The sequence below is a fragment of the Thamnophis sirtalis genome, unplaced genomic scaffold (assembly GCF_051295495.1).
Source record: "Thamnophis sirtalis isolate CommonGarterSnake01/CBP01778 unplaced genomic scaffold, rThaSir2_p1.2 scaffold_5, whole genome shotgun sequence".
Lineage (NCBI taxonomy): Eukaryota > Metazoa > Chordata > Lepidosauria > Squamata > Natricidae > Thamnophis > Thamnophis sirtalis.
In genome coordinates this window covers 129,959,965-129,983,884 of record NW_028261385.1, presented here as the reverse complement: position 1 = coordinate 129,983,884, position 23,920 = coordinate 129,959,965, and the positions used below count along the sequence as shown (strand labels likewise).

Below are 23,920 nucleotides of genomic sequence, written 5' to 3'. Positions count from 1 at the left end.
ACTATTTGGTACATATTTGCTTTCTATTGCCACAGTTGTTTCACTTCTATCTGCAGGTCAAAGAGTAACTCATATCTAGTAGATATTATTTGTTCTGATTAGAATTTAAATTTTCTGAGTTTCTCTTTGCCCCCACAATACATAATTTAGAAAACTTATTTTTCAAAGTATAGGAAAGCCAGATGCTATGCTACCTTGGGTGTTCCTTCTCTAGTATAGTAGTAATCTGCCTATGTGCTTTTAGAAGGCTATAGAATTTGATAGGAGAGAAACGGGTTGGTGTAGTGGTTAAGGTGCTGGCCTAGAAACCAGGAGATTATTAGTTCTAGTCCTGCCTTGGGCATGAAAACCAGCTGGGTGACTTTGGGCCAATCACTATTTCTCAGCCCTACCCACCTCACAGGATTGTTGCTCGGGGGGGGGGGGAAATAGAACTGAATATTGATATGTTTGCCCCCTTGAGTAGTATATGCAAAAGGATAATCCCTCTTGCAATAGGTAATCCAGTATGCATCCATACTTAATTAGTATTGCACAATGCACATGTATAATTCAGATGAATGGTGCTTCATTTGCATTCCTTTTATATTGGGCTTGCGAATGAATAGATTTGAGATACGTAATCTTAAATATGTTTTTCCATTATATTTAACCTGGTAATACAATTTGTTTTCTTCCTAGCTCTCTTTGTCCTACTATTTATGGTCATGAGGTAAGTATAGTCTAATAGAAATATTCAATTATTTGTATCCCAAATTCTTAGTAGAAAATAAAATATATTGCCCTAGTTTATAAACTATATTTTAATGGTCTGCAAAGAAAATGTGAATGAGGTTATTGTTTCTGGTGTTTCTGTTACTATAATCCCTCTATTAGCATTATTAATATTATTCAATATATTATATCAGCATCAAAATGAGTTTTTTATTTACATAATCTGATTTATGCTTGCTTTCAAGACCTTAATAAAACTATATGGAAGGGTTCTGACAATATGCCTAATAGCTACCTATAAAAATGCACGGATATTTTATTAAAATGATCTGTGAATTAAAAAGTGCATAATGGTTACAAAGACTTGTATGGTAAAACAACATCTTTACTGTTCTGGCACTATTGTGCCGTAAAAGATTTTGTAACAATTTTTGGAGGACTTTCTTTAATGCTGCACTTTACACGATTGAAAGAAATGAAACAAAGTTTTTTTTTAAATTGTCTGAACCTGGTATGTTACTATTTCATTTTTATTACTTCTGAAGAGTTAGAAGCTTCTTAAAAATATTGATAGAGAATAACTGGATCATGTAGTACTTAGATTGAATTGTCCCTTGCAAATATTTTATGGCTTGCTTTCTCGTGTCACAGGTGGTAAAAGCTGGTTTAGTGTTGGCATTATTTGGAGGATGCCAAAAATATATGGATGATAAAAACAGGATTCCTATTCGAGGGGACCCACATCTTCTCATGGTTGGAGATCCAGGACTGGGAAAAAGTCAGATGTTGCAGGTTGTTGCAGATGTTGCAGATGTTCATTTGTTTATACATGCACGGAGTATTATTTCAAAATAATTACATATATTCTTCCTTGGGCATTTTATTCTTTTTAGTATAACTGGGTATGTTATCAATATGGGTATTGGCCTATAATATGGAAAGCTAGCTTTTTCAATTTGTTTCTTCAGGCTGTGTGCAATATTGCACCTCGGGGAGTATATGTCTGTGGTAATGCCACTACTACATCTGGCCTGACTGTAACTCTGTCTCGAGACAGTTCCTCTGGAGATTTTGCACTGGAAGCTGGTGCTCTAGTACTTGGAGATCAAGGTAGTGTGCTCAAGTGTATTCATCCGAACACGAAAACTATGTAAACCTTATAGATGGGCACATTTATGATGATATAAACTTTCCTTTTACTGTAAACTTGAGATGCAGTCTTAACTGACAGGCATATATTTTTCAAATGTTGGGAAACAGAATGGGAGGAATCTGATGAGAAAGAAGTAAAATGTATAGACTGGTAGTGATGTTTACATAAAAACAAATACTTACATAGGCAGATACTTTGAGCTAAATTCCCCTCCCATTCATGTCGGAGGTACCATTTAAGGCACTTTTTGGGTTGAAAACATTAGCTGGTGACATTACCACTGCAGAGGTGGGTTGCTCCCGGTTCGGACCGGTAGTGGTAATTGGGTGTGGGTCGACGAACCGGTAGTGATGGCTGGCTGACCACGCCCCCGAACTGCCTCACAATGCCTCGTCTTCGCCACATGCATCCACACAACTGCCTCCTAGTGCCTACACACAGGTAAGCAGCATGGGCTCTTCAAGGAGCCCTGAGGCTTCTCAACCACTGCCTCCTAAGTGGGATTGAGCCTCGCCGCATCCTCGATGCACTGAGGCAGGAGGCGGCAGTTTTGTTTGCTGCCTGCGAGCTCCGGGGGGAGGGGCAGCAGCCAAGCGAGCATGCCAGGATCTTCTGGCTGCTTTTAATCCGCAGTTTACTTGTGAGCAAGTTTACTCACGAGCAGGGTGCTCGGCAGCCTGCAGATTGCTGTCTTGCTCGCTCAGCTGCTGCCCCCACCCTCTGGAGCTCACAGGCAGTGAACAAAATCACACACTCTTCGGACCCTCCAGATCTCCTGCGTTCAACTCAGCGCGACTGGTTGCTGCTTTCTTTGGCCTTTTTCAAAAAAGTTTTACAGCATATTTTATTTCCCATCTCCAATCTGAAACATAAATTTGCCAAGTCACACCCACAAAATAAGCCACACCCACAGAACCGGTAGTAAAAATGTTTGCATTTTTTACTACCAACCCTGCACCGTTGTCTGTGCCTGTGGAGGCTCTTGTCCCCGTCAAGGAGGTAGAGTTAAGGGATGGCAGCTCATCCCGCCATACAGCAGCACTCTGATCTTGAACGTGGGCTTGCTAACCTCCAACCCAGCTTCCTAACCATGTGAGCCAGTGTGCTCCTGAGAGCTAAACTGATTAAATATTTTCCTTCCTTATGAGAATTCACCACTCCTTTTTTTTTAAAGCACTGAAGATTTACTTAATCTGGTAATAAAACATCTTCAGGCAAAAAAGAACTGAGCTTAGAGAGTACTAAGGAGTCCACTGTTGAAATGATTGGCTACATTTCCGTATCATGTGATGAGTTGCAATTCAAGTATCCTGTCAGAAACCATTTTATGAGAATCGAGGAATTTATGTTATCTTGAAAAAAAATACAAGCTCTAAATAAAGTGTAGATCAAAGTGTAGCCTAATAATATATAGAACAATTTATTAATAATAAGCGTTATTTAGGAATTTCAAAAACCTATTAGTTCGATAGTGTTGTTTAAATGCTTACCGTGAAAGATTTTACGGCTTAGTGAAAAGGGAATTCTCACATTTAAGTACTAAAATTTTCCCTGGATAAATTTCATTTTGAGCATGATGAATTTTATATCAGCAGTCTTCTTAGTGTTGAACAATTAATTGCCTTGCTTACTTTGTAATTATTTTTCTTTTTAGGTATATGTGGAATTGATGAGTTTGATAAAATGGGGAACCAGCACCAAGCTTTGCTGGAAGCTATGGAACAGCAAAGTATTAGTCTTGCTAAGGCTGGCATTGTTTGCAGCTTGCCAGCAAGGACATCAATTATAGCTGCAGCAAATCCAGTTGGGGGTCACTATAACAAAGCCAAAACCGTATCTGAGAATTTAAAGTAAGTACTGTATTTTCAAACTGTCTGCTTTATAGTTTACAAGACAAACAAAAAAGTAAGGATTTTTTAATTACATTGCTTTTGTGTGAATTTTGAGTAAATTCTGAAGCTGTATTCAGTTCTTTGAGGTAGAACTGTAGTACTGTACTGGATTTGTTTTTTCCATGTAGGATGGGAAGTGCTTTGTTATCCCGATTTGACTTGGTATTCATACTGTTGGATGTTCCAAATGAAGATCATGATCATTTGCTTTCTGAACATGTGATGGCGATGAGAAACGGAAAACAGACTGGATGCAGCAGTGCTACCGTGACTCGTGAGCATTCCCAGAATTCAAATATATCGGTCCTTGAAGTTCTTTCAGACAAACCACTAGCAGAGAGGTTAAAGGTAAAATATTTGTTCATGTTTTGACTTACTATATCTTATCATCAGGGAATGCTGATGATGTCTGGAAAAAAAATGATATATTTAGTATATTTGAGATAAATTGTTTTGAGATGAGTTGTTTTGTACATTTTATGTTTGTGATGTTGAGTATAGTTATTAGAGGAATAGGATTCTCCTGTTTTGCTACAGCATAGTTTGCAAACTTAACATTATAGCATTAGAGGGGACTGAATTCTTTATTTTATCTTTTCTGTTCTGGGAGCTGCTGGCCTCATAGGGTAATCTAGAAAGTGTAAAAAAAATTAAATGTTTGACATCTGTGGTTAGACAGAAAATCAGAGTTCTGTAATATATGAAAATAATATGTGGAAATTAGCAATATTCAATACATATTTTTTCTGATTAGGATTTAATTCAGTGGTGAGATTCAATTTTTTTTACTACTCGTTCTGTGGGCGTGGCTTGGTGGGCGTGGCTTGGTGGACATGGCAGCGAAAGGATACTGTAAAATCCCCATTCCCTCTCCACTCCAGGGGAAGGTTATTGCAAAATCCCCATTTCTTCCCGATCAGCTGGGACTCAGGAGGCAGAGAATAGATGAGGGCGGGGCCTATCAGAGGTGGTATTTACTGGTTCTCCGAACTACTCAAAATTTCCACAACCAGTTCTCCAGAACTGGTCAGAACCTGCTGAATAACACTTCTGATTTAATTTTCTGAGTTTGTCTTCATCCCCACAAAATATATACAGTTAGAAAACAAAGGATAGGAAAGCCAGATGCCATGGATTGCAGCCTTGCACATTCTTAAGAGTTTTTGGCTGCTGGGGTTTTCTGTCTCTGCTATGAGAATAGTCTTCATATTTTGAACCCTCCTAAAATTTCTGTGTGATTTTAGAAGGCTACAGCATTAGATTTCAGAGATCCATTTTGATGTAGTGGTTAAGATTCTGGTCTAGAAACAACCAGGAGACTTACAGTAGTCCCGCCTTAGGCCTGAAAGTTGGCTGGGTGATTTGGGTGCCAGTCAACCTTCTCTCAGGCCAAATTACCTCACTGGGTTGTTGTGGTGGGGAAAATAGGAGGAAGAAATAGTAGATACGTTCTCTGCTTTGAGTTACTTATAAAATAATAAAGGTGAAAACAGCAAAGTCTTTGTAAAAGTAACTTTCCTTGAAGTTTTTAGCCAAGTGTTCAGTTTCTGCTTGGAAGCAATAACCTCTTGGGCAAACACTCTGTGAGAGATAAAGAGATGCCAGTTCCCATGGACAAAACACTGGGAAGGTAGAACTCAATTATTAAGCTTCATTTTTGTACAATGCTTTAACATTCCAATGTGAGGCTGAGGTGGGAGGTTAACTTGTGTCATTAAATTCTCTTTGAGGGCTATTATAGCTCCTATCTGCTCATACCATTTATTTTTCCAGTTGAAATGGAATATTATAATGTCTAAATAGTATTTTTAATTGTTAGCTCGTTCCAGGAGAAAACTGTGACCCAATTCCACATCAGTTGTTAAAGAAATATGTTGGCTATGCAAGGCAATATGTTCATCCCAAGCTATCTCTAGAAGCTGCTCAGATACTCCAGAAATTCTATCTTGAGCTCAGACAACAAAGTCAAAGAGCAGATAGTACACCCATCACAACACGACAGCTAGAATCATTGATCCGCCTAACTGAGGTAAGTGTTACTAAGAATTTTATAGTAGGTGTATTTTGACAGCCCAAAGTACTGGATTTTAAAACATGGAGACTATAATACAGATTGTTTTTCTGGTTATATCTGGTTTATTTTAAATGGCACATGTAGGTGCTACCTGACACTGAAAATTGATCAAATCTAAATGTTTTTGTGACTTGAGGAAAACCAATGTTTCTACCAATTAAATATGGATGATTTGTATATAATATTAGCATTACTGCTTTTTTTAAAGGCACGATCCAGATTAGAGTTAAGAGAAAAGGCTACCAAAGAAGATGCTGAGGATGTTGTTGAAATAATGAAATACAGGTAGTACAAACTTAATAAAGTACCATGGTAACAAAATAAAAATCTATGAGCTTGCAATCTGCAAACTGAATAATATGCAAACTGTCAGCAGTGGGTTCCGGTAGGCACTACTGCCGGTTCACTCATGCGCGCGCTTGATGCACACCGCGCGCAGGCAAAATTGTTCTGCGTATGCACAGAAGTGAAAAACAAGATGACGCAGCCTACGGCTCTGCCCAGAAACCAGTTTGGGGGCATGGCAGGCCTGAGTCGCTGCCAGTTCCAGTGACCTAGGCCGCCAAATCACTACCGGTTCGAGTGAACCGGTCTGAACCGGTAGGAACCCACCACTGAAACTGATGCATTTTTCAACAAATATAAATCAAAGTATTTTGAAAAATAATCCAAAGTAGAGTAACATGCATTCAATAACCCTAGCACAACCTAGTAGAATTATAAAGTGAATGTGCTCTTTTATTAAGCTCATTAAAACTTTCTGATTAAGAAAAAAAAACAAAGAAAGTTCTCTGCCTCGTTTGCAGTTGTATTTTTAATTTTACGCTCTTGCTGACTATGTACATTTTGGTTCACTCTTTTCTCAAGTATGTTAGGAACTTACTCTGATGAGTTTGGGAAATTGGATTTTGAGCGTTCTCAGCATGGTTCTGGAATGAGCAAAAGGTCCCAAGCAAAGAAATTTATTTCTGCCCTCCATCGTGTTGCAGAAAGAACTTATAACAACATTTTTGAGCTTCATCAACTCCGGCAGGTTGCTAATGAATTTAATATGAAAGTAAGTTAAAATAAATATGTACTCTAGAAGGATAAAATTAGCTATTTGATATTATCAGCTATTGATGTTAACAGTTGGAAGAGAGAGGGTTACTGTTGCTTCCACTATCTCTGGTTCTATTGATTGAAGGGACCTGGAGTTCCAGCTTTACTTTAGAAACAATATTTGAGTTTGATAGTATTGAATGTAACTTGCAGATGACAAAAAAATATATATATTTTGTTACTTAGGAATTTTGTTCTTGTTATTGGATGGAGGTAATATTTAGGCTATCTTAACTGAAAGTCCTTTAAAGTTGTATTCTTTCTGCAATATTTTACTATGTGAGCACTAGTACCAAGTTTTCTGCCCAATTTTCAGTGTGCTTAATCTCCCCCCACCTAAGTTTTTAATTTTATTTTACAATACATCCATATCAATGCGTGAACAGTGTGGCATCTGGGTATCATACATTTTAGTACAAATAAAAATAGTGCTATTAATTGATTTATTACATTCCTCGAGCTTATGTAGTTCTAGTGTTAATACACATATTTGTATTAAATTATAGACTTTCATTATTTAATTATTCAATGTTTCAATACGTTATTCCAGTGCCAATCACAATATTGTTTAAACATGCATAATACCATCATTCAATTTCTAATCTTCCCTCTTATTATTATTTTTGTCTTATTGTATAAAAGTCTATAATAATATTAGTATGTTTAATCTATTTTGCTACATTTTAACTGAAGATTTCCATTATATTTTTTATCTTTTAAAGCATAACATTTGAAATATCAGTTGAAAAAATGAAGTAGATTAAATATGATAGGATACATTAAGGCAAATTTAATGTAATGGTTAAGGCACTAGGCTAGAAACCAAGAGAATGGAATTTCTAGGTCCTACCTTAGGCACAAAGCCAGCTGAGTGGCCTTTGGCCAGTCCCTCTCACTCAGCCTTAGAAAGCAGGCCATGGCAAACCACTTCCAATATCTTGCTAAGAAAACTGCAGGGAATCACATTGACTCTAAAGTACTAAATAAACAAACCCATTGTCTTATGGCTGTTCTTAAGTGGGGGTTCCCCAAGACTCTTTCAGAGGTCCACAAAATCAAAACTATTTTCCTGCCTATGTTGAAAAATTACACATTAAGTCCCATCAAACAATTATGAGAAGCAACAACAGTAGTGAATGCATCAGTGTTAATTTTTTTATATCGCAAATATCAATAAAATACAACCCATACAAACAAAATCTCTTTTGGGGATTACACATATAGATTTGTATATATGTAGATTTGTTCCCTATATGATTTTAAGTGGAAAGTTTCCATACCATTTTGAAGTTCCTCTCCAGTTTTAAAAAAAATGGATAGCCTTTTTAAAAATCCTTTCCAACACAATTTAATATTTTGTAGTTGTTCTTGATTACACAGCCATTGGTTTTTGTTTTTTTTTAGATACCTGACTTTGAAAACTTCATTGCATCTTTAAATGATCAGGGTTATTTCTTGAAGAAAGGTCCGAGATTATATCAGCTTCAGACAATGTGAAGTAGTTCAATACCTAAAGAGAACCGTTTACTAAGAAGAAAAAGAAAGGAACATAGAGGATTGCAACTCATTCCTGTTTCTTATTCAGCTGAATTCTTGCCTGCTAATACCGGTATGAGTGTTTGTAGAATTCATGCATTGGTTAAAACAATCTGAAACAAGATTAATGTAAATGTAGTAAGGGCAGAAGAAACTAACTTCCCTGCTCTTCTTGACATTCTTGAAAAAGGTTCTGTAAGAATCTGATAACTCAGGTGATATGTGTTGTGATGCAAAGGATATGGGAAATATCTCAAATACTGGATGAAGAAAGTGAAGGGGCTTTATTTATCTATGTATTGACATAAAACAATCCATTTACTAATTATAATACTTTTGAAAGCTATATACAGTAATGTTTCAAACCACTCTTGTTAACATTTTGCCTGATTTGAGTCATTTTGTTAACCCTATTATTTATTGATTTATGAATATGGTGCATATTTTAAAGTCAAAGTACACTTGCATTTATTTAGTCTTCTGTGAATGAGCAAAGTTCATGTTCTAAATATTATACCATTAAAAGAATACATTGTTGGATTATTTAAAACAGTTTGGTAATCCTTAATTTGACAATAAGTTGAGTACAGATCAGTATATATAACAATCACCAATGAACAAAAATGGAAGGTTTTCTATGTGGAGAATCTTAAATTTATTATCTTAGTGGAATGAAAGAGAAAGCATGCATCTCACATTGGGCAATGCAATAGCTGGACACGGTATGGACCAATTTCTAGTGCTTTTTTCCCCATTGAAAAATAAGTATGACATTATCTGTCACTTGTGTAATATATGTATGTTTTTGAAATTACAGTATCAGTTGATTTCATTTATTTATTTATTTTTATTTAGCAATTTTCTACATTGCCAATCTCATCAACTCCCGGCAGTTGCTATAAAAATGACCAAAAGGCACATTTACAAACAATTAAAAAACAAGGTTAAAATTTATAAGTTAAAAGTAAAAAACAAAGTTAAAAAGTTAACAGAGCTAAAAGTTAGCAAGGCAAAGGGAAAATCTTCAAGCAAGGGTTCTGGAAGGCCAGAAGAGTGGGCTTCCCTTGCCTCTGGAGGTAAGAGGTTACAAAGGGTGGGGGCAGAAAAGGTCCTCTTCCTAGATCCCGGTGGTTGAAATTTTTTAACCAATGGGATTTGCAGCATATCTTCCCTGCCTTACCGGGGGGGGGGGGGAAGCGCAAACTGGTTGATGGTTTGTCAGTTAACTGGTCTCATGCCATGAAGTACATTAAAAGGAATAACAACTTCAATTGGACCTGAAAGCAAACTGGCTCCAGTGCAACTTGTGTAGCAGAGGTTACATGCACTCTATAGGGGTGTCCGAAACTGCTCCAAATTTGGACATCCTTCCAGTCAGTACATTTAAACACATCCTTTGGCAGATACATTTTGATAAAAAATCTTAATTGCTTTCGCAACGTTTTCCACTGTTCCTTGCAAAACTCTTGTAGTGCAAAATATTCTTAAGACTAAATAGCCTTTCAGATGTGTTATTTCATGTAGATGGTTGACGTGGTTATGTTTTGGACATATTTCTTGCTGAAATATTCAACGCCTTCTCAATTTCAATTTCTTTACTATTTACATTTGGGGCTGATGGGATAAGAAATTCAAAATAGCTGGATAGTGTCAAATTATCTAGTCTAAAATTTATCATTAAGGTTTTGGCAAGAAGGTGGAAAACAATATATGTAGCTGGCTTCATCTTTGTGATTTCCTGGCTAGGGCTACCAAAACTGGGCTTCAAAAATCAGGATACCAACCAGATGGCAACAGAAAGAATAACATACATTGCTGCTTAGTTCTATTCTTGGTTCTACACAACTACTGCTATGAGTTCTGTCCCACACCTCTAGTAATTACCATCACTCCATTACTGAGAACTTTCACTGGTCATCTACAAATATTGTATACTCCACTAACAAATTAAATAAATATATGTATAGCTAATTCTAGGGTAAACAATGAATGCCAGTATGGATATTCTGAATAAAGTTTTGATATTCTTCAAACAAAGCAACTTGGTCATTGGTAATTTTTAATGCATATTATTTTTAAAGACAAGGATAATAGGTCTGAGGGAAAGTCCACTCTTTTGGAGTCTATAGCAAGTAGTATCATTGAGTCAACTTTGGCTGCACTAGAACTGTTGGATGGGATACCAAGAAGAAATCCCAGCACTAGGCCAGACAATACAGTTGGAGAAATATCTGGAAAGAAGGGATTGGCACAGCAGATGCTGAGCTGGACTTGTCTTTTTTTTTCTACCTTCACTTTTTTGGGAAAATGAGGGCTATGGTGGGCACAGCATTGATGCAGAGAGGTATATCAGTATGCCATATTACATGAGCAGAGTATTTGTTTTTTGATTGTTTTTTGAGATTTTGGAGGGCTTTGGAAATATTTTCAACTTTTTAAAAAACTGTAAAACTGTTAGAAATGATGCCACTGGTTTTTGATAATGTGATTTATTGAGAGCTACAAAATGGTATTCCATCCCCTAACTTTACATAGTTCCAGGACTCCCGCTTACACAACTCTGCTATATATTTTGCAGCAGTCAAGATTCTACACACACACACACACACACACACACTCTGTATGTATGTATATATGTATGTATGTATGTATGATTGATGTATGTATGTATGTATGTATGTATGTATGTATGTATGTATGTATGTATGTATTGTGTCTGGCTTAGCTGATAAAGGAGGAGAGCCTGTGGCTTAGCGGCTAATATAACTGCCTAATATGTAATACAGCCCAGGTTCGATTCCCAGTAAAATACTAAGTTATCTGTTTTGGACTTCTGTCAATTTATTTGATTTGTACTTTGCTATTTTTCTACCAGCTGTTAAAAAGCAAATTGCCTAAATTAAACACACTCCATGAAGAACAGCAATTTAATTTGTGATTGTGTTTTTCCCCAGTGCCAATCTTTAGCTACATGCTGGATCCTTCCTACTGATTCCATAGGAAGTTAGGTACCGGTATTTTAAATCAAGACACCCTCCTTTCCACCCACCCACATTTTCAGCTGTCACCACCTGGCTTACATACTGGCCTGCATATTCATGCAGTTTTATTAACGTCCTTTGGGGTCAAACTCAAAAGTCCAACAACTTTATGAAGCATCCGTGTAGTTTTCTCAGCTTTGATGTTGATCTCTAAAAGCCAGGATTTTTTTTTGAGTGTTCTCCCCTAAAATTAGTAAACAAAGTCTGATCCTGCTTAGATATTTGAAGACCAGCCCCGCCAGCTGTTTCTTCACACGCTGTGCTTGCAAAAGGGGCTGTTCTACTTCTAATTTATTTTATTTTCTGTGCCTTCAAGTCAGTTGTTGACTCCTGGCAATTGCCTGAAATAATCTCTGCAGGATTATTTTTTGGGGGTGGGGGGCAAGATTTCAGACTGGCTCAAAGTCATCCAATTTAAAAAGGCAAAATTGACTATTTTGATTAAACAAGAATACACATACTTTTGTTTCCACTGCTTCTGAACTTTGTGCTTGAAGTGGAAAAGAATGAAACTTTAGTTAAGGCTGATGGATCCATATAGAAATGGCTAGTTCATATTATGAAAAAACAAAAAGTTGTGATTTGGTGTTAATGCCCTATTTTACTGTAAGAGTCAGAAGTCGATGCTTTTTTCCCTTTCTAATCCTTCCTCACTCCCCCCTTTCCCCCCATTGTTTTCCTATTTTCTTTTGTATTTTGTATCTTATAACTCAATAAAAATGTTAATGATTAAAAAAAGTCATCCAGCTATATATTTTTTTTGCCCAAGACAGAATTATTTAGCTCACGACCTCCCGATTTCTAGCCTGTTATATACATCAAACTGGTACAGCGGTGGTCTCGCTAACTGGTTCCCGGTTTAATTATAATGTGGTGTTTTAAAAGAAAAGACTTATTCTCGTAGCTTCAGTTAGGCGTGGAATTTATAATTAGATTACTACACAGCCCGCAGGAACCTCCATCCGATCTTCGCCAGCAGCGCTGCTGTCTCTTTAATAAGCGGGGCGCCTCTTGCCGTAAAGTGCAGCGGGAGGCGTCGTAAAAAGCGCGTCCGGCTGCACCGTAAAAGGTAGAAGGTGCGCTGAAGCGCGCTTGAATGGAAGAGGGGGACGGCCAGCGGCGGGGGGAAACCAGGAGGGGAGGGGCATGTTTCAATTCTGCCCCTCCTCCTCCTCTTCGTTGGTAAAAAGGTCTTTCCCCTGTCCCCCCCCCCTCCAACCCCCTGCCCCAACCAAGCCATGCTGACCGCCGCTTGGTTGGTCAAAGGCAGCGCTTGGGGGTGGGGTCTTTTGCGGAGCGCGAGCCCAGGATGGTGCTTGCGGGCCACCGTAGCAGCCGCCGGCGCGAGGAGCCGAGGAGGCGGCGGCGGCGGCGGCGGCGGCGGCGAGCCCCGGGACGGCCCTCGAGCCGCGCTCGCGGCCTCTTCCAGCAGCCTCGCGGAGTGCCGCTCCCCGTCTTCCCCGGGCACGGGACGACGTCTGCTACTGCGCGTGCGCCCGGCCAGCCCTAAGCATCTTCTAGGCACTGCGGCTTGGGCGCCACCTTTCGGTTGCTCCTCCGGCGGATCTGGGCAGCCTCACTGCTCGCGCGCCGGCTGCGGGGGAGCGGCTCGGCGCGCGGCGGAGTCCTCGGAACGACCCGATGCCGGCAAAGCAGAGCAGAGAAATGGATTCGCTGAACTGGTAGGAGCGGGCAGGGGGCTCCTTTCGTCCCCATTGACATGATGTCCCCTATTAAATGCAGGCTGTAGCGCTTGAGGGAGCGGGCTCATCACCCGATTGGCTGCGCCCCCGTAAAAGAATTCTTAAAAAGTTCTGCAAAGTGGACATCTCGCCTTGGCTTTTAGGCTGCCACATGCAGGAGGAAATGATCCCGAGCGAATATTTGAAATCCAAAGCGATGCCTCCTGGAATCAGACAGACCTCTGCAGTACTTTCGCTTTTTATGTGTTATCCCTAAAAGAGGGAAAGTGATTTCCCTTTCTGGAGCAGAACGTCCCCTGGCCTCTTCCCCTTTGATGGGCACTTTTAAACCCAATACTTTACTAGATGGGGTTGCCCACAGTGAAATTGTCCTCATGTAGTTTTGCTGGCTTGCCTCACTTTAATTACCATCATGAGAAAGTCAGGGCTATATATAGCAATAGCAATAGCAATAGCAGTAGACTTATATACCGCTTCATAGGGCTTTCAGCCCTCTCTAAGCGGTTTACAGAGTCAGCATATTACCCCCAACAACAATCTGGGTCCTCATTTTACCCACCTCAGAAGGATGGAAGGCTGAGTCAACCCTGAGCCAGTGAGATTTGAACCGCTGAACTGCTGATCTAGCAGTAGCCTGCAGTGCTGCATTTAACCACTGCGCCACCTCAGCTCTATATAGGTAGGCTTCGACCTACAACCCCCAATGGAGCCCAACACGTACGTTGCTAAATGAGACTTTTGTTAAGTGAGTGTTGCCCCATTTTACAACCTTTCTTGCCAGTTGTTAATCACTGCAGTTGTTAAAGTAGTAACACGGTTGTTAAGTGAGTCTGGTTTCCCCATTGACTTTGCCGGTCAGAAGGTTGCAAAAGGGGATCACATGACCCCGGGACACTGCAACCGTCATAAATGTGAGTCGGTTGCAAAGCGTCTGATTTTTAATTACGTGACCACGGGGATGCTGCAATAATTGTGAAGTGGCCGTAAGTCACTTTTTTCAGTGCCTGAAAAAACGGTCACTAGGCGAACTTTGTAAGGTAGTCCTCGACTTAATAAGAGTTCATTTAGTGACTGATGGCTGGAACTTTGAGGATCACTTGTAAATATCACTCATTCAGTGCCGTCATAAATTCAAAGAGTCACTGAACAAGTAATCGCTAAATGAGGATCGCCCATAACCTGATGTGCTCATACTTTAATGGCAAAGCATATAAATAGTGGCTTAAATAACACACATGAGCTAAAAATGGTTATGGCATAAGATGTATAATGTGGTCATACCTGTCCTCAATTACTAAAGCATCATTTACTGGTCTGCATGAATTGATGCGCTATTGTAAGGGAGCTATGGCTACATATCTTACAAGGCACTGTAATGTGGTTCCACCACAAAACCACAAAGCCCTTATCCGCGCCGACATAAGTGCAGAGGCAAATCCACGCCATCCGAAGCGCTAAGAAAAACACGACCCTACCGCGGTGACATAACCGCGGAGGGCAAATCCGCGCCTACCGAAGCACCCTAAACCTAACCCTAAACCTAACCCTAAACCTAACCCTAAACCTAACCCTAAACCTAACCCTAAACCTAACCCTAAACCTAACCCTAAACCTAACCCTAACCCTAAACCTAACCCTAAACCTAACCCTAAACCTAACCCTAAACCTAACCCTAAACCTAACCCTAACCCTAACCCTAAACCTAAACCTAAACCTAAACCTAAACCTAACCCTAAACCTAACCTGCTGCCCCCCACGGCTGAGCTGGACCCTTCCCGCAGGCTGCTGCTGCTGGGCAGCCCGCTTTGCCCCGTGCCAGCTTCCGCCCTTCTGTCGCCGCGCTGTTGTCGCAGCGGTGATGACATCGCGGCTTTAGCGACGCGGTTTAATCACCACTATTTTGACAAGCGCGGGTTTGTTGTGCCACGCTGTAATGTTTTGGAAACAAAGAAGAATTCTGGTATTTCACCTTAAGGTAGTGTCTCATCATCCAGAGACCATGCATTTATCTGAAATAAACTCTGGGATCCCCCCCCCCAAATTATTTTTAAAATGAGTTGTCGTTGTTAGTTGCGAAGTTGTGTCCGACCCATCATGCCTCATGGACAACATTCCTCCATTTGTGTTGAAAAGTTAGAACACCCACAAAACCTTCAAGGAAAGGATCTAGAGATAGCATGTTATAATTGTTGGGAAAATGGTCACACGAAAATTGTTATTTCAAGAAATCAGTGGTTGATTAAAAAAAGCAGTACTGCAAATGATTAGTCACAAAAATGTTAAATAAAGAGGTGTGCCGATGCAGATTGTTTTTTTTAAAATCACAGTCAAGTTATATGGCAAAGTAGTTTGGGATTGTTGGTAACCCAAAAATTTAAGATTGGTGGACGCAGGTGTCTTCTTACCTACAGTATCATAAACTCAGAATTGATGTGGGTGGGGAAAACATGGTCTCTAGTCAGTATGTTAAAGCGGAAGGTTAGGAAGTCAAGGTCCTTTTAGAAGAAAAGAATCTCAGTGGAGTAAACATAAGAAGGGTTTTTTGAAGTAGACATAACCATCCCAAGGAGATCTATGTGCTGCTTTGTTTTGACCATTTGAGAATTTCAGAGGAGTTGATATCTGTATAGCTATATCCTTTTATTAATCTGAAAATCAACCCATTTGCAGTTTAGTAGAAGAATTTTTACCTTGCCCTTTGATGTAAGAATCTCCAAAGAGATTTGCAACAGTGCAAAAACAAATTAACCTTTTTCAATTGGTCAATATCATGGACCATTTTTGTTGCTTATAGCGTTTCAGAGAGTAGGAAGTTTGTATGTTCTTCTGGTAATGATGGGGAAGTGAGTCTCCACAGCTCTTGAGAGCTGGGAACAGCTGGTTATCAAAGCTGAGCCTTTTTTGGGAAGTCACTTTGTAATTAAGAAAATTCTTAGATACATACATTCCAGTGCAGCAGTTAAGCACATTAAACATACAGAATTTATCTCTTATCTTCCATACTATCAAAGTACGTTAAATTCAGATTATTTATATTTGTTTTGTAATAATTTTTTCTATGCTTTTTTTTTTGGTTCTAGTATGAAAACCCTTGGACTGTCCCTAATCTACTTTCAATGGCAAGGATTGGTTTGGCACCTATTTTGGGCTATTTGATTATTGAAGAAGATTTTAACATAGCACTGGGTGTGTTTGCCCTGGCTGGAATAACAGACCTGGTAATTCCTTTATATGTATATATTGTACAATGTTGTATGAAAATGAGACTTTTTTTCTTTAAAAGTGAGTTCGGAAACATTTTCAAATTCAGATCCTTAGTGCTTGAATATGATTTTATAATTAGTTAGTGCTAGTTGTATTTTCAGGTTGTCATAAAAATCCCAACAAAGAGGACCATAGGCAAACCACAAGTAATAAATCCTACTCTTACGTTTCAGAAGTTTATTTCATGAGCAATTTGGAACATGAATAGCCAACATAGCAATGCAATTCCACAACAAAATGTACATTATTAAACCATTGCAATGGGCTCCAATGACACATAGCAGGTCCTACAAGGACTACTATTGGGCAAAGGACACCATTCTCAACTCAAGTCACATTTCTTATACTTTCTTTTTTTAACTGACGTACACATTCCATAGTTTCACTTCCTTGTTCTTTCTTACATTCTTACTGACCGTCACTCTCTGCAAACACCCATGTACATTTGAAGCTCTCAGCCGTTCGCTACTTTCAGTTCCTCATTTCCCACCATCTCGTTCTTCCTGCTCTAAATATATTTGTACAAGTACATACTTTGCAGAAAATGCAGCATACAAGTCAGCACGTTAGAAATGTGTCTGGTACATTTTGCAATTATGTTAGTTTAAAACTGGTTCAGTGAGGTTGGCAAGCTCACTCCTAGCCTTTTACCTGCAACTTTCCAATGGATATATTCCTTTTCTCACAAGGTGCTCTTGGAGAAAAAAAGATGGGATATAAATCTGACAAAAATGTAAATGTTCGGTTTCTTTCCCATTAGACTATTTGTCTAACTTGCATTTTCAGTTGGATGGCTTTATTGCACGAAACTGGGCCAACCAGAAATCTGCGTTGGGAAGTGCCTTGGATCCTCTGGCTGATAAAATCCTTATCAGTATCCTATATATTAGCCTGACATGTGCAAATCTTATTCCAGGTAAGCAAAGAAGCTGGCTTTTTAAGTGATTCTTTCTGTTGAATGATCTAAAAATAATGAATTGTTAAATATTAGAAGCAAATCTCTTTCAGTTTATTGGCACAGTTCGATACCTCAGTATGTTGATACCATAGTTATAGTATTCAACCTTCATATAATAGTGTAAACAAATCTAATGGAAAAATGCAATACACAGGGTGTACCAAAAATCAGGCCCCATGGCCCAATTTTATTAATTTTGTTTTTCAGACAAAATGTTACCATATTTAGGGTTGCTCAAAAATCATGTGTAAAATGAGTAAGGAAGGGTTTGAAAGAAAACTGCATCCAATTTGAATATTTCATGTGATATATGCTATATAGTTAATTAACTGTAAGACCTTATTTTTGGTATATCCTGTATGTCGATGTTGTTCATTGAGCTAAATTTCCTGATTTCATTTTATTATCTAAACTAAATTGCTGAACCTTTGAAGAGGTTAAACAACGCTGTAATTCTAAAGTGATGTTTGATACAGTCAGAAGTGATAGCATTTGCATCTGCCTTATATTGTCACTTATTGTGAGCTATATAATCTCCAAAGAAGGCAGATTATTGTTAGAAAAACAATATCTAGAAAACAGCAACAGATCTTGTGTGTTTAATTCCCTATTACCCAGGCTGAGGTTATTCCCTTCTGGGGATAGAGAAGAAGCAGTTAAGTGCTGTAGGTATATGCTGCTTTTGCCCAGGCCAGAAACTAAATGCATTGTTCAGTTACAGCAACCACTGCAATTTATCTGTGTTGTGTTTGTGGTAATGAGTAGGTAAACAGTAGAATTAAATAACAGTGATTCAGACTAATTAGCCTTTTGCAGCAATCCGTATAGACATACTGTGAACTGGAATTATTTTTATATGTAGTCTCAATATGCCAGCCAGTTTGGTGCAATGGTTGACTAGACCATGAATTGAAGTCCCAACTTAGGCACAGAGCCATTTGGTGATCTTTGGCCACTCCTAGCCCTTGAAAGAAGGAAATGGCAAACTATTTCTGAAGAAGTTGCCAAGAAAACTGCAGGGACTACAAGAATCCAGAGTGAAATTTAGATATATTTAAGACGACTTTCACTATTTGTTTTTCAGTCCCTCTTACATCAATGATAATTCTAAGGGACATTACATTAATTGCTGCTGTTTTCTATGTTCGATACAGAACTCTTCCTCCACCGGTAAGTATCCTGCCATGTGTTAATATGCATTAGATAGGAAATCAAAGCAATCCTAGAAGAAACAATATATGTAAAGCTTGTTCCCAAATGAAGGCTTGCTAAAATAGGACTTTTTCCCCCCTCCACAGACAATAATAGCAACAATGTTTGTGTCTCAAAGAATTAGGGAGTGAAAGGGATTCCCTTCCTTTCTTATTTGGTCTCTCTCTCTCTCTTGCTTTTTGTATTTCTGTCCAAGACAAATCTTTCTTTGACTGTTTCCAGAGGACAACCTTCCTTATCTTCTGCCTTTCAGTTGGAACTGTGACTCCCAAATTCTCCTTGTGCCAGAAGTCTTGAACTGTGCGTGCTAATTTCCTTATAATATTTTCCCAGCCTCCCACTTGAGTGTTTACAAAATTATAAAAATACTCTGACCTTTCAGTGAAAATTAAAGATCATAATCTTTGTCCATCAGGATTTTCTTTGATCTCCACTATTCATTATTACACCTTGCTACGCTATACTTGTTGAATGACTCCAGGCTTCCTATTCATTTTCAAACTCTTGTTCAAGCTTCAAAATTTGCCAACTTCTCTACTCTTATGTCATCTTTTCACCATCTGTCTTCCTGTTTTCTTGCCCAGCATCTCATTCTCCGCTGCAGAAGAGGACTTTCCCATTGAAATGGCACCATTTCTGTTCCTGTTCCTAAACCTTTCTCTCAAAATGTCTGTTTGACGTCCTCCCCCACTTCCATGTTGCTCCTCAAAGCAGTCTTTCCAAAGAGCTTTTCCAGCTATCCTACTGAATTGAACCAAAATATTATTGAAACGATCACAGATCTTCTCCTGTAGGATTCCATATCTGTTCCATGGTTGCTTTAGTCCCATTTGTTTGCTTAATTTAATTTTTTGTAAGCCATCTTCTCTCCAAAGAGGATGTAGACAGTCTAAGCGTAAGGCATAGGCAGCCTTCTATAACAGGAGTCTCCAGCCTTGGAAACTTTAAGACTTGTGGACTTCAACTCCTGAAATTTCTCAGCCAGCTTTTGCTGACTGAGGAATTCTGGGAGTTGAAGTCCACAAGTCTTAAAGTTGCCAAGATTGGAGACTCCTGTTCTGTAACACCCAAGGATTGCACCATCCAAATTCAATGGCATAACTATCAGATAATCTTCCTGTTTATTTTGTTGCTGAAATAAAGAGCAGAGACTCTACTAAGTTCTGCTGGCTTCATGCGTTCGTCTTGTACTTTAAAATTGGGTGTAGTGGTGAAGGCGCTGGCCTAAAAATCAGAAGACTGAATTCTAATCCCTCCATAGACATGGGAGACTTTTGCTCAGAAAAAAATCACCTCACAGGGTTATTCTGGTGGGGAAAGTAGGAGGAGGAAGGAGTATTTGGTATGTTGACCACCTTGACTTATTTATAAAAGAAGCTAATATAAAAATATTAAAATATTAAAACACGCAGTGTCCTAAAACAGGTTAAATATTTGAGCCATTGTTCATTTTGACTATTTTTCCTGAAGCTGTGAAAACCCGACCCTCTTTTATACTCTATTACCTATAGATTAAGTTAGATATATGCATGAAGAATTATGCTGTTAAACATAAGCATGAAGATGTGGAATAAATATGCTATGTTGCTACCCTGTTTCCCTGAAAATAAGACCTCCCCAGATAATAAGCCCAATCGGGCTTTTGAGCATATGCGCTTAAATAAGCCCTCCCCGAGAATATTGCAACATAGCAACAGCCTTGAGGTGATCAGGCTCTCCGCCTCCTGCACCTCAAAAATAATAAGACCTCCCTGAAAATAAGGCCAAGCACTTATTTTGGGGGGTGGGTGTCAAAGAAAATAAGACCCTGTCTTATTTTTGGGGAAACACGGTAAAAAAAACCCATCAGTTCGATGTTATCAGTTTGTAAATTTAGTAAAGGCTTTGTTTTCACCATGTTTGTTAAAAGCAAGATTATTATTATTTTTGTTTCTCACAGAAGACGTTAAGTAGATACTTCAATCCATGTTATGTCACTGCTCAGTTGAAGCCAACGTTCATCAGCAAGGTAAGAAGAACATTATGCCATGCGGTGTCCATTTGGCAAACTGAATATTGCCTTGCAACAGCATTTTTTTTTGTATCTTGCAATTTGATTATCTTTCTTGACTTACCCAGGTAGTCCTCACTGAACAACCATTTGTTCAATGGCTGTTTGAAGTTGTTTGATGGCGCTGAAAAAAATGGACTTGCAATTGGGTCCTCGCACTTAAATCTGTCACAGTGTCCCTGCAGTCACACAATCAAAATTCAGGCATCTGGCAACTATCACATATTTATAATGGTTACAATATCCCACCTTTCCTCCACCCCACCCCATATCTATGCCCTTTTGGCCACCCTGCTGGAAGGGTGGAAAGTAGATGGCAGTACAGGTAGTCCTCGACGTATAACAGTTCATTTAGTGACCATTCAAAGTTACAATGGTACTGAAAAATGTGGCTTATGACCGTTTTTCACAGTTACGACCTTTGCCCCATCCTTATGATCATATGGTCAAAATGTGGATGCTTGGCTACTGGTTCATATTTATGACGGTTGGAGTGTCCCAAGGTCATGTGATCACCTTCTAATAAACAAAGTCAGTGGGGGAACAAGATTCACTTAATGGCTACTAACATCAACTGCAGTGATTCACTTAACCATTGTGGCAAGAAACGTCGTAAAATGAGGCAAAACTCATTAAACAAATTTCTCACTTAACAACAGAAATGTTGGTTGCTCCATTACAGTCGTAAGTCGAGGACTACCTGTATACAATAGCCTCTTTATCTCACTTATACAGGTAGTCCTTGATTTACAACCATGCATTTAGTGGCAGTTCAAAGTTACAACAGCACTAAAAAGAGTGACTAATGACCATTTTTCACACTTATAACCATTGCAGTCTCCCCATGGTCAGAATTTGGATGCTCGGCAACTGGTTCATATTTATGACGGTTGCAGTGTGTCCTGGGGTCATGGGATCACCTTTGGCGACCTTCTGACAAGCAAAGTCAATGGAGAAGCCAGACTCACGTAACAGTCATGTTCTAAACTTAACAACTGCAGTGATTCATTTAACAATCCTGGCAAGAAAGATCATAAAGTGGTGCAAAATTCACTTAACAACTGTGTCGCTTAGCAACTGGGCTCAATTTTGATCCTAAGTCAAGGACTATCTATACTGTGCAGAGCAGCCAAAAGGACAGAGATGAGGGCAGGTGGGGGAAGTTCCTCAACCAGAACTCAGCGCTGTTCACGCAAGGCAGGAAATAGGAATTGATGTCTTTTGGTTCAGTGATCTCCCGAAAGCATCTCTTGCCTTGAAAAAATTGGGGCTGGGAAGGACTCAACCAGGATCAACTTCAATCTGGATGGGTCTTCACCTAATAACTATGTGGGATTTGCTTAATTATGGCAACCAAGATTGCCGAAACTACTGTTGTTAAGTGGTACAGTCACATGATATTTCACTTACTGACAGCTTTGCTAGCAATGGAGTTGCTAGTGCCAATTAAGGTTGTTAAGTGAGGATTACCTGTAATCCACTGCCCCAGACACATGTGGAGGACAGGGAATATGAACGAGTATAATAAAAAATGGATGACATCCATAATGAGAGAAAATGTTGAAGTCCTTTGTTCGCTGAAAGAGAATGATGCCTGAATGGCAAAACAAATATATAAAGGAAGAGTGAATGGGCAAAGAGAAAGAAGAAGAAGAAAAAGTTATGGGTGGAATGAGTTGATGGGAGGGATATCCTCAGAAAGGAAGAAAGGGAATGAGAAAGATGAATTTTGTTGTTGTAAATTAGATAAAGCTGTATTTTCTTTCCTGCATTACATGTTCAATATATTTGATTTACTCTTCCATTGTCCATTGCTCTGACCTACATTACACGGGCATGTACTGTGTGTGTAGTACTTTTTCTGTGAAAATGCACAGTGTGACCTTAGTTTTGATCTAATCTATTACCAGGTGAATACCGTAGTACAGCTCATCTTAGTAGCAGCCTCTTTAGCTGCTCCAGTTTTCAATTATGTGGACAGTGTGTATCTTCAGACCTTATGGTATGTAACGTTATAATTTTTGTTATACTATTAGTGAGTGGAAAAACAGGCAATGTAAGGAGTACAGTGAGAGCTCAGGTAATTTTACTTATTGCATGCTGTTGAATATTGGCCAGTTTTGTGAGATGGTTCATGAAAGCAAGAAGAAACATACAATAAAAATGGGAGCAAGCACAGTGATGGTCTATCTAAAAAACAGCTTTCACGCTATAAGCCCATAACACTTGATGGCTAATGCTCTAATTCTTCCCATGTTAGTATTGAGTCTAGGTTTACTGGATCCAGAGGTGATTTATTCCAAGGAAGATAGTTCCACCTGCTTCTTTGCTACTTCCTCTCTAATTCAGACACACTCTCTCACACACACACACACACCCCTTTCTGCCTTGTGAATCAGCCAGGGTATGTTAGGTTCAGTTTGTTAGTGGCACAACCCATAAACACAATGGGGCCTCGGATCTCGAACGGCTCAGACCACGAACAATTCGGGTCCCGAACAAAAACTCCGCTAAATGTTGTACTCACATTACACACACATCTTCGGGTGCCAAATAAACACAGCCGCGGCGATTTCCCCTGCTGCGGCCATTTCCCCTCCCATGCCATTTTGTGTGTATGCATGCATGCACAGTTTGTCTTGCTTCTGGTCACGACCAAATCGGGCGTCAACTGACGTCCTGGAATGGGTTACATTCGCCACCCGAGGTCCCGCTGTATTGGGGCCAAGTTTCCAGAAGCTTTAAAAAAAATCACATTTTTAAAAACTTCACAAATAATAAAGGTCAGAAAACTCTGTGGATTCTTTAGTCAGTTTAAGACAGTAAAGGTGGAAATACATAATTTTTGCTCAACGATTTTAGAGTCAAATTAGATGGTGAAAAACTAAGCGGTGAACAGAATCACAACTCCAAGGTATCTTTTCTAAGGTTGATTTCGATAAAAAAAAATGTCAGTATATATGGGATTACAACCCTAGCAACATAAAAACTCACTGGATGATGTTCTTATAGAAAGAGTTTGTTTGATTTAAGGCAGAACTCACATTGCCTTGGCATTCATCTACCATACGGTATGATATGTCGATTAAAAAAAAATCTTGGCTTACATAGGATTTCTTTGAAACGTCTAGGTATTTTACGTAGCCCAGCCTTATATATCAGATTTCAATTGTCATAGCAAAAACAGTTCCACCTCAAGTAGGATTCTTCCTAGCTAAAATA

General features: G+C 39.1%; 1 protein-coding gene across 4 annotated transcripts in view; it reads left to right on the top strand.

The window, feature by feature from the left end:
• Positions 1-23,920, top strand: part of MCM8 (minichromosome maintenance 8 homologous recombination repair factor) — a 37,810-nt gene that overhangs the window by 11,583 nt on the left and 2,307 nt on the right. For 2 of the 4 annotated variants that reach the window (XR_015696809.1, XM_014067029.2), the window contains exons 1-6: positions 12,576-13,193; positions 16,295-16,432; positions 17,265-17,394; positions 18,521-18,606; positions 20,588-20,656; positions 22,609-22,700. Coding sequence is in view for 3 of the 4 variants with exons in the window: in XM_014067029.2 (XP_013922504.1) it covers positions 12,750-13,193; positions 16,295-16,432; positions 17,265-17,394; positions 18,521-18,606; positions 20,588-20,656; positions 22,609-22,700 (959 nt within the window). In the remaining variant the exon portion in view is untranslated. Of the gene's footprint in view, positions 1-681; positions 713-1,365; positions 1,507-1,682; positions 1,825-3,521; positions 3,718-3,887; positions 4,108-5,578; positions 5,789-6,041; positions 6,119-6,700; positions 6,891-8,338; positions 9,360-12,575; positions 13,194-16,294; positions 16,433-17,264; positions 17,395-18,520; positions 18,607-20,587; positions 20,657-22,608; positions 22,701-23,920 lie in introns of those variants that run through there. The other 2 variants (XM_087716880.1, XM_087716879.1) reach the window with 2 other exon arrangements.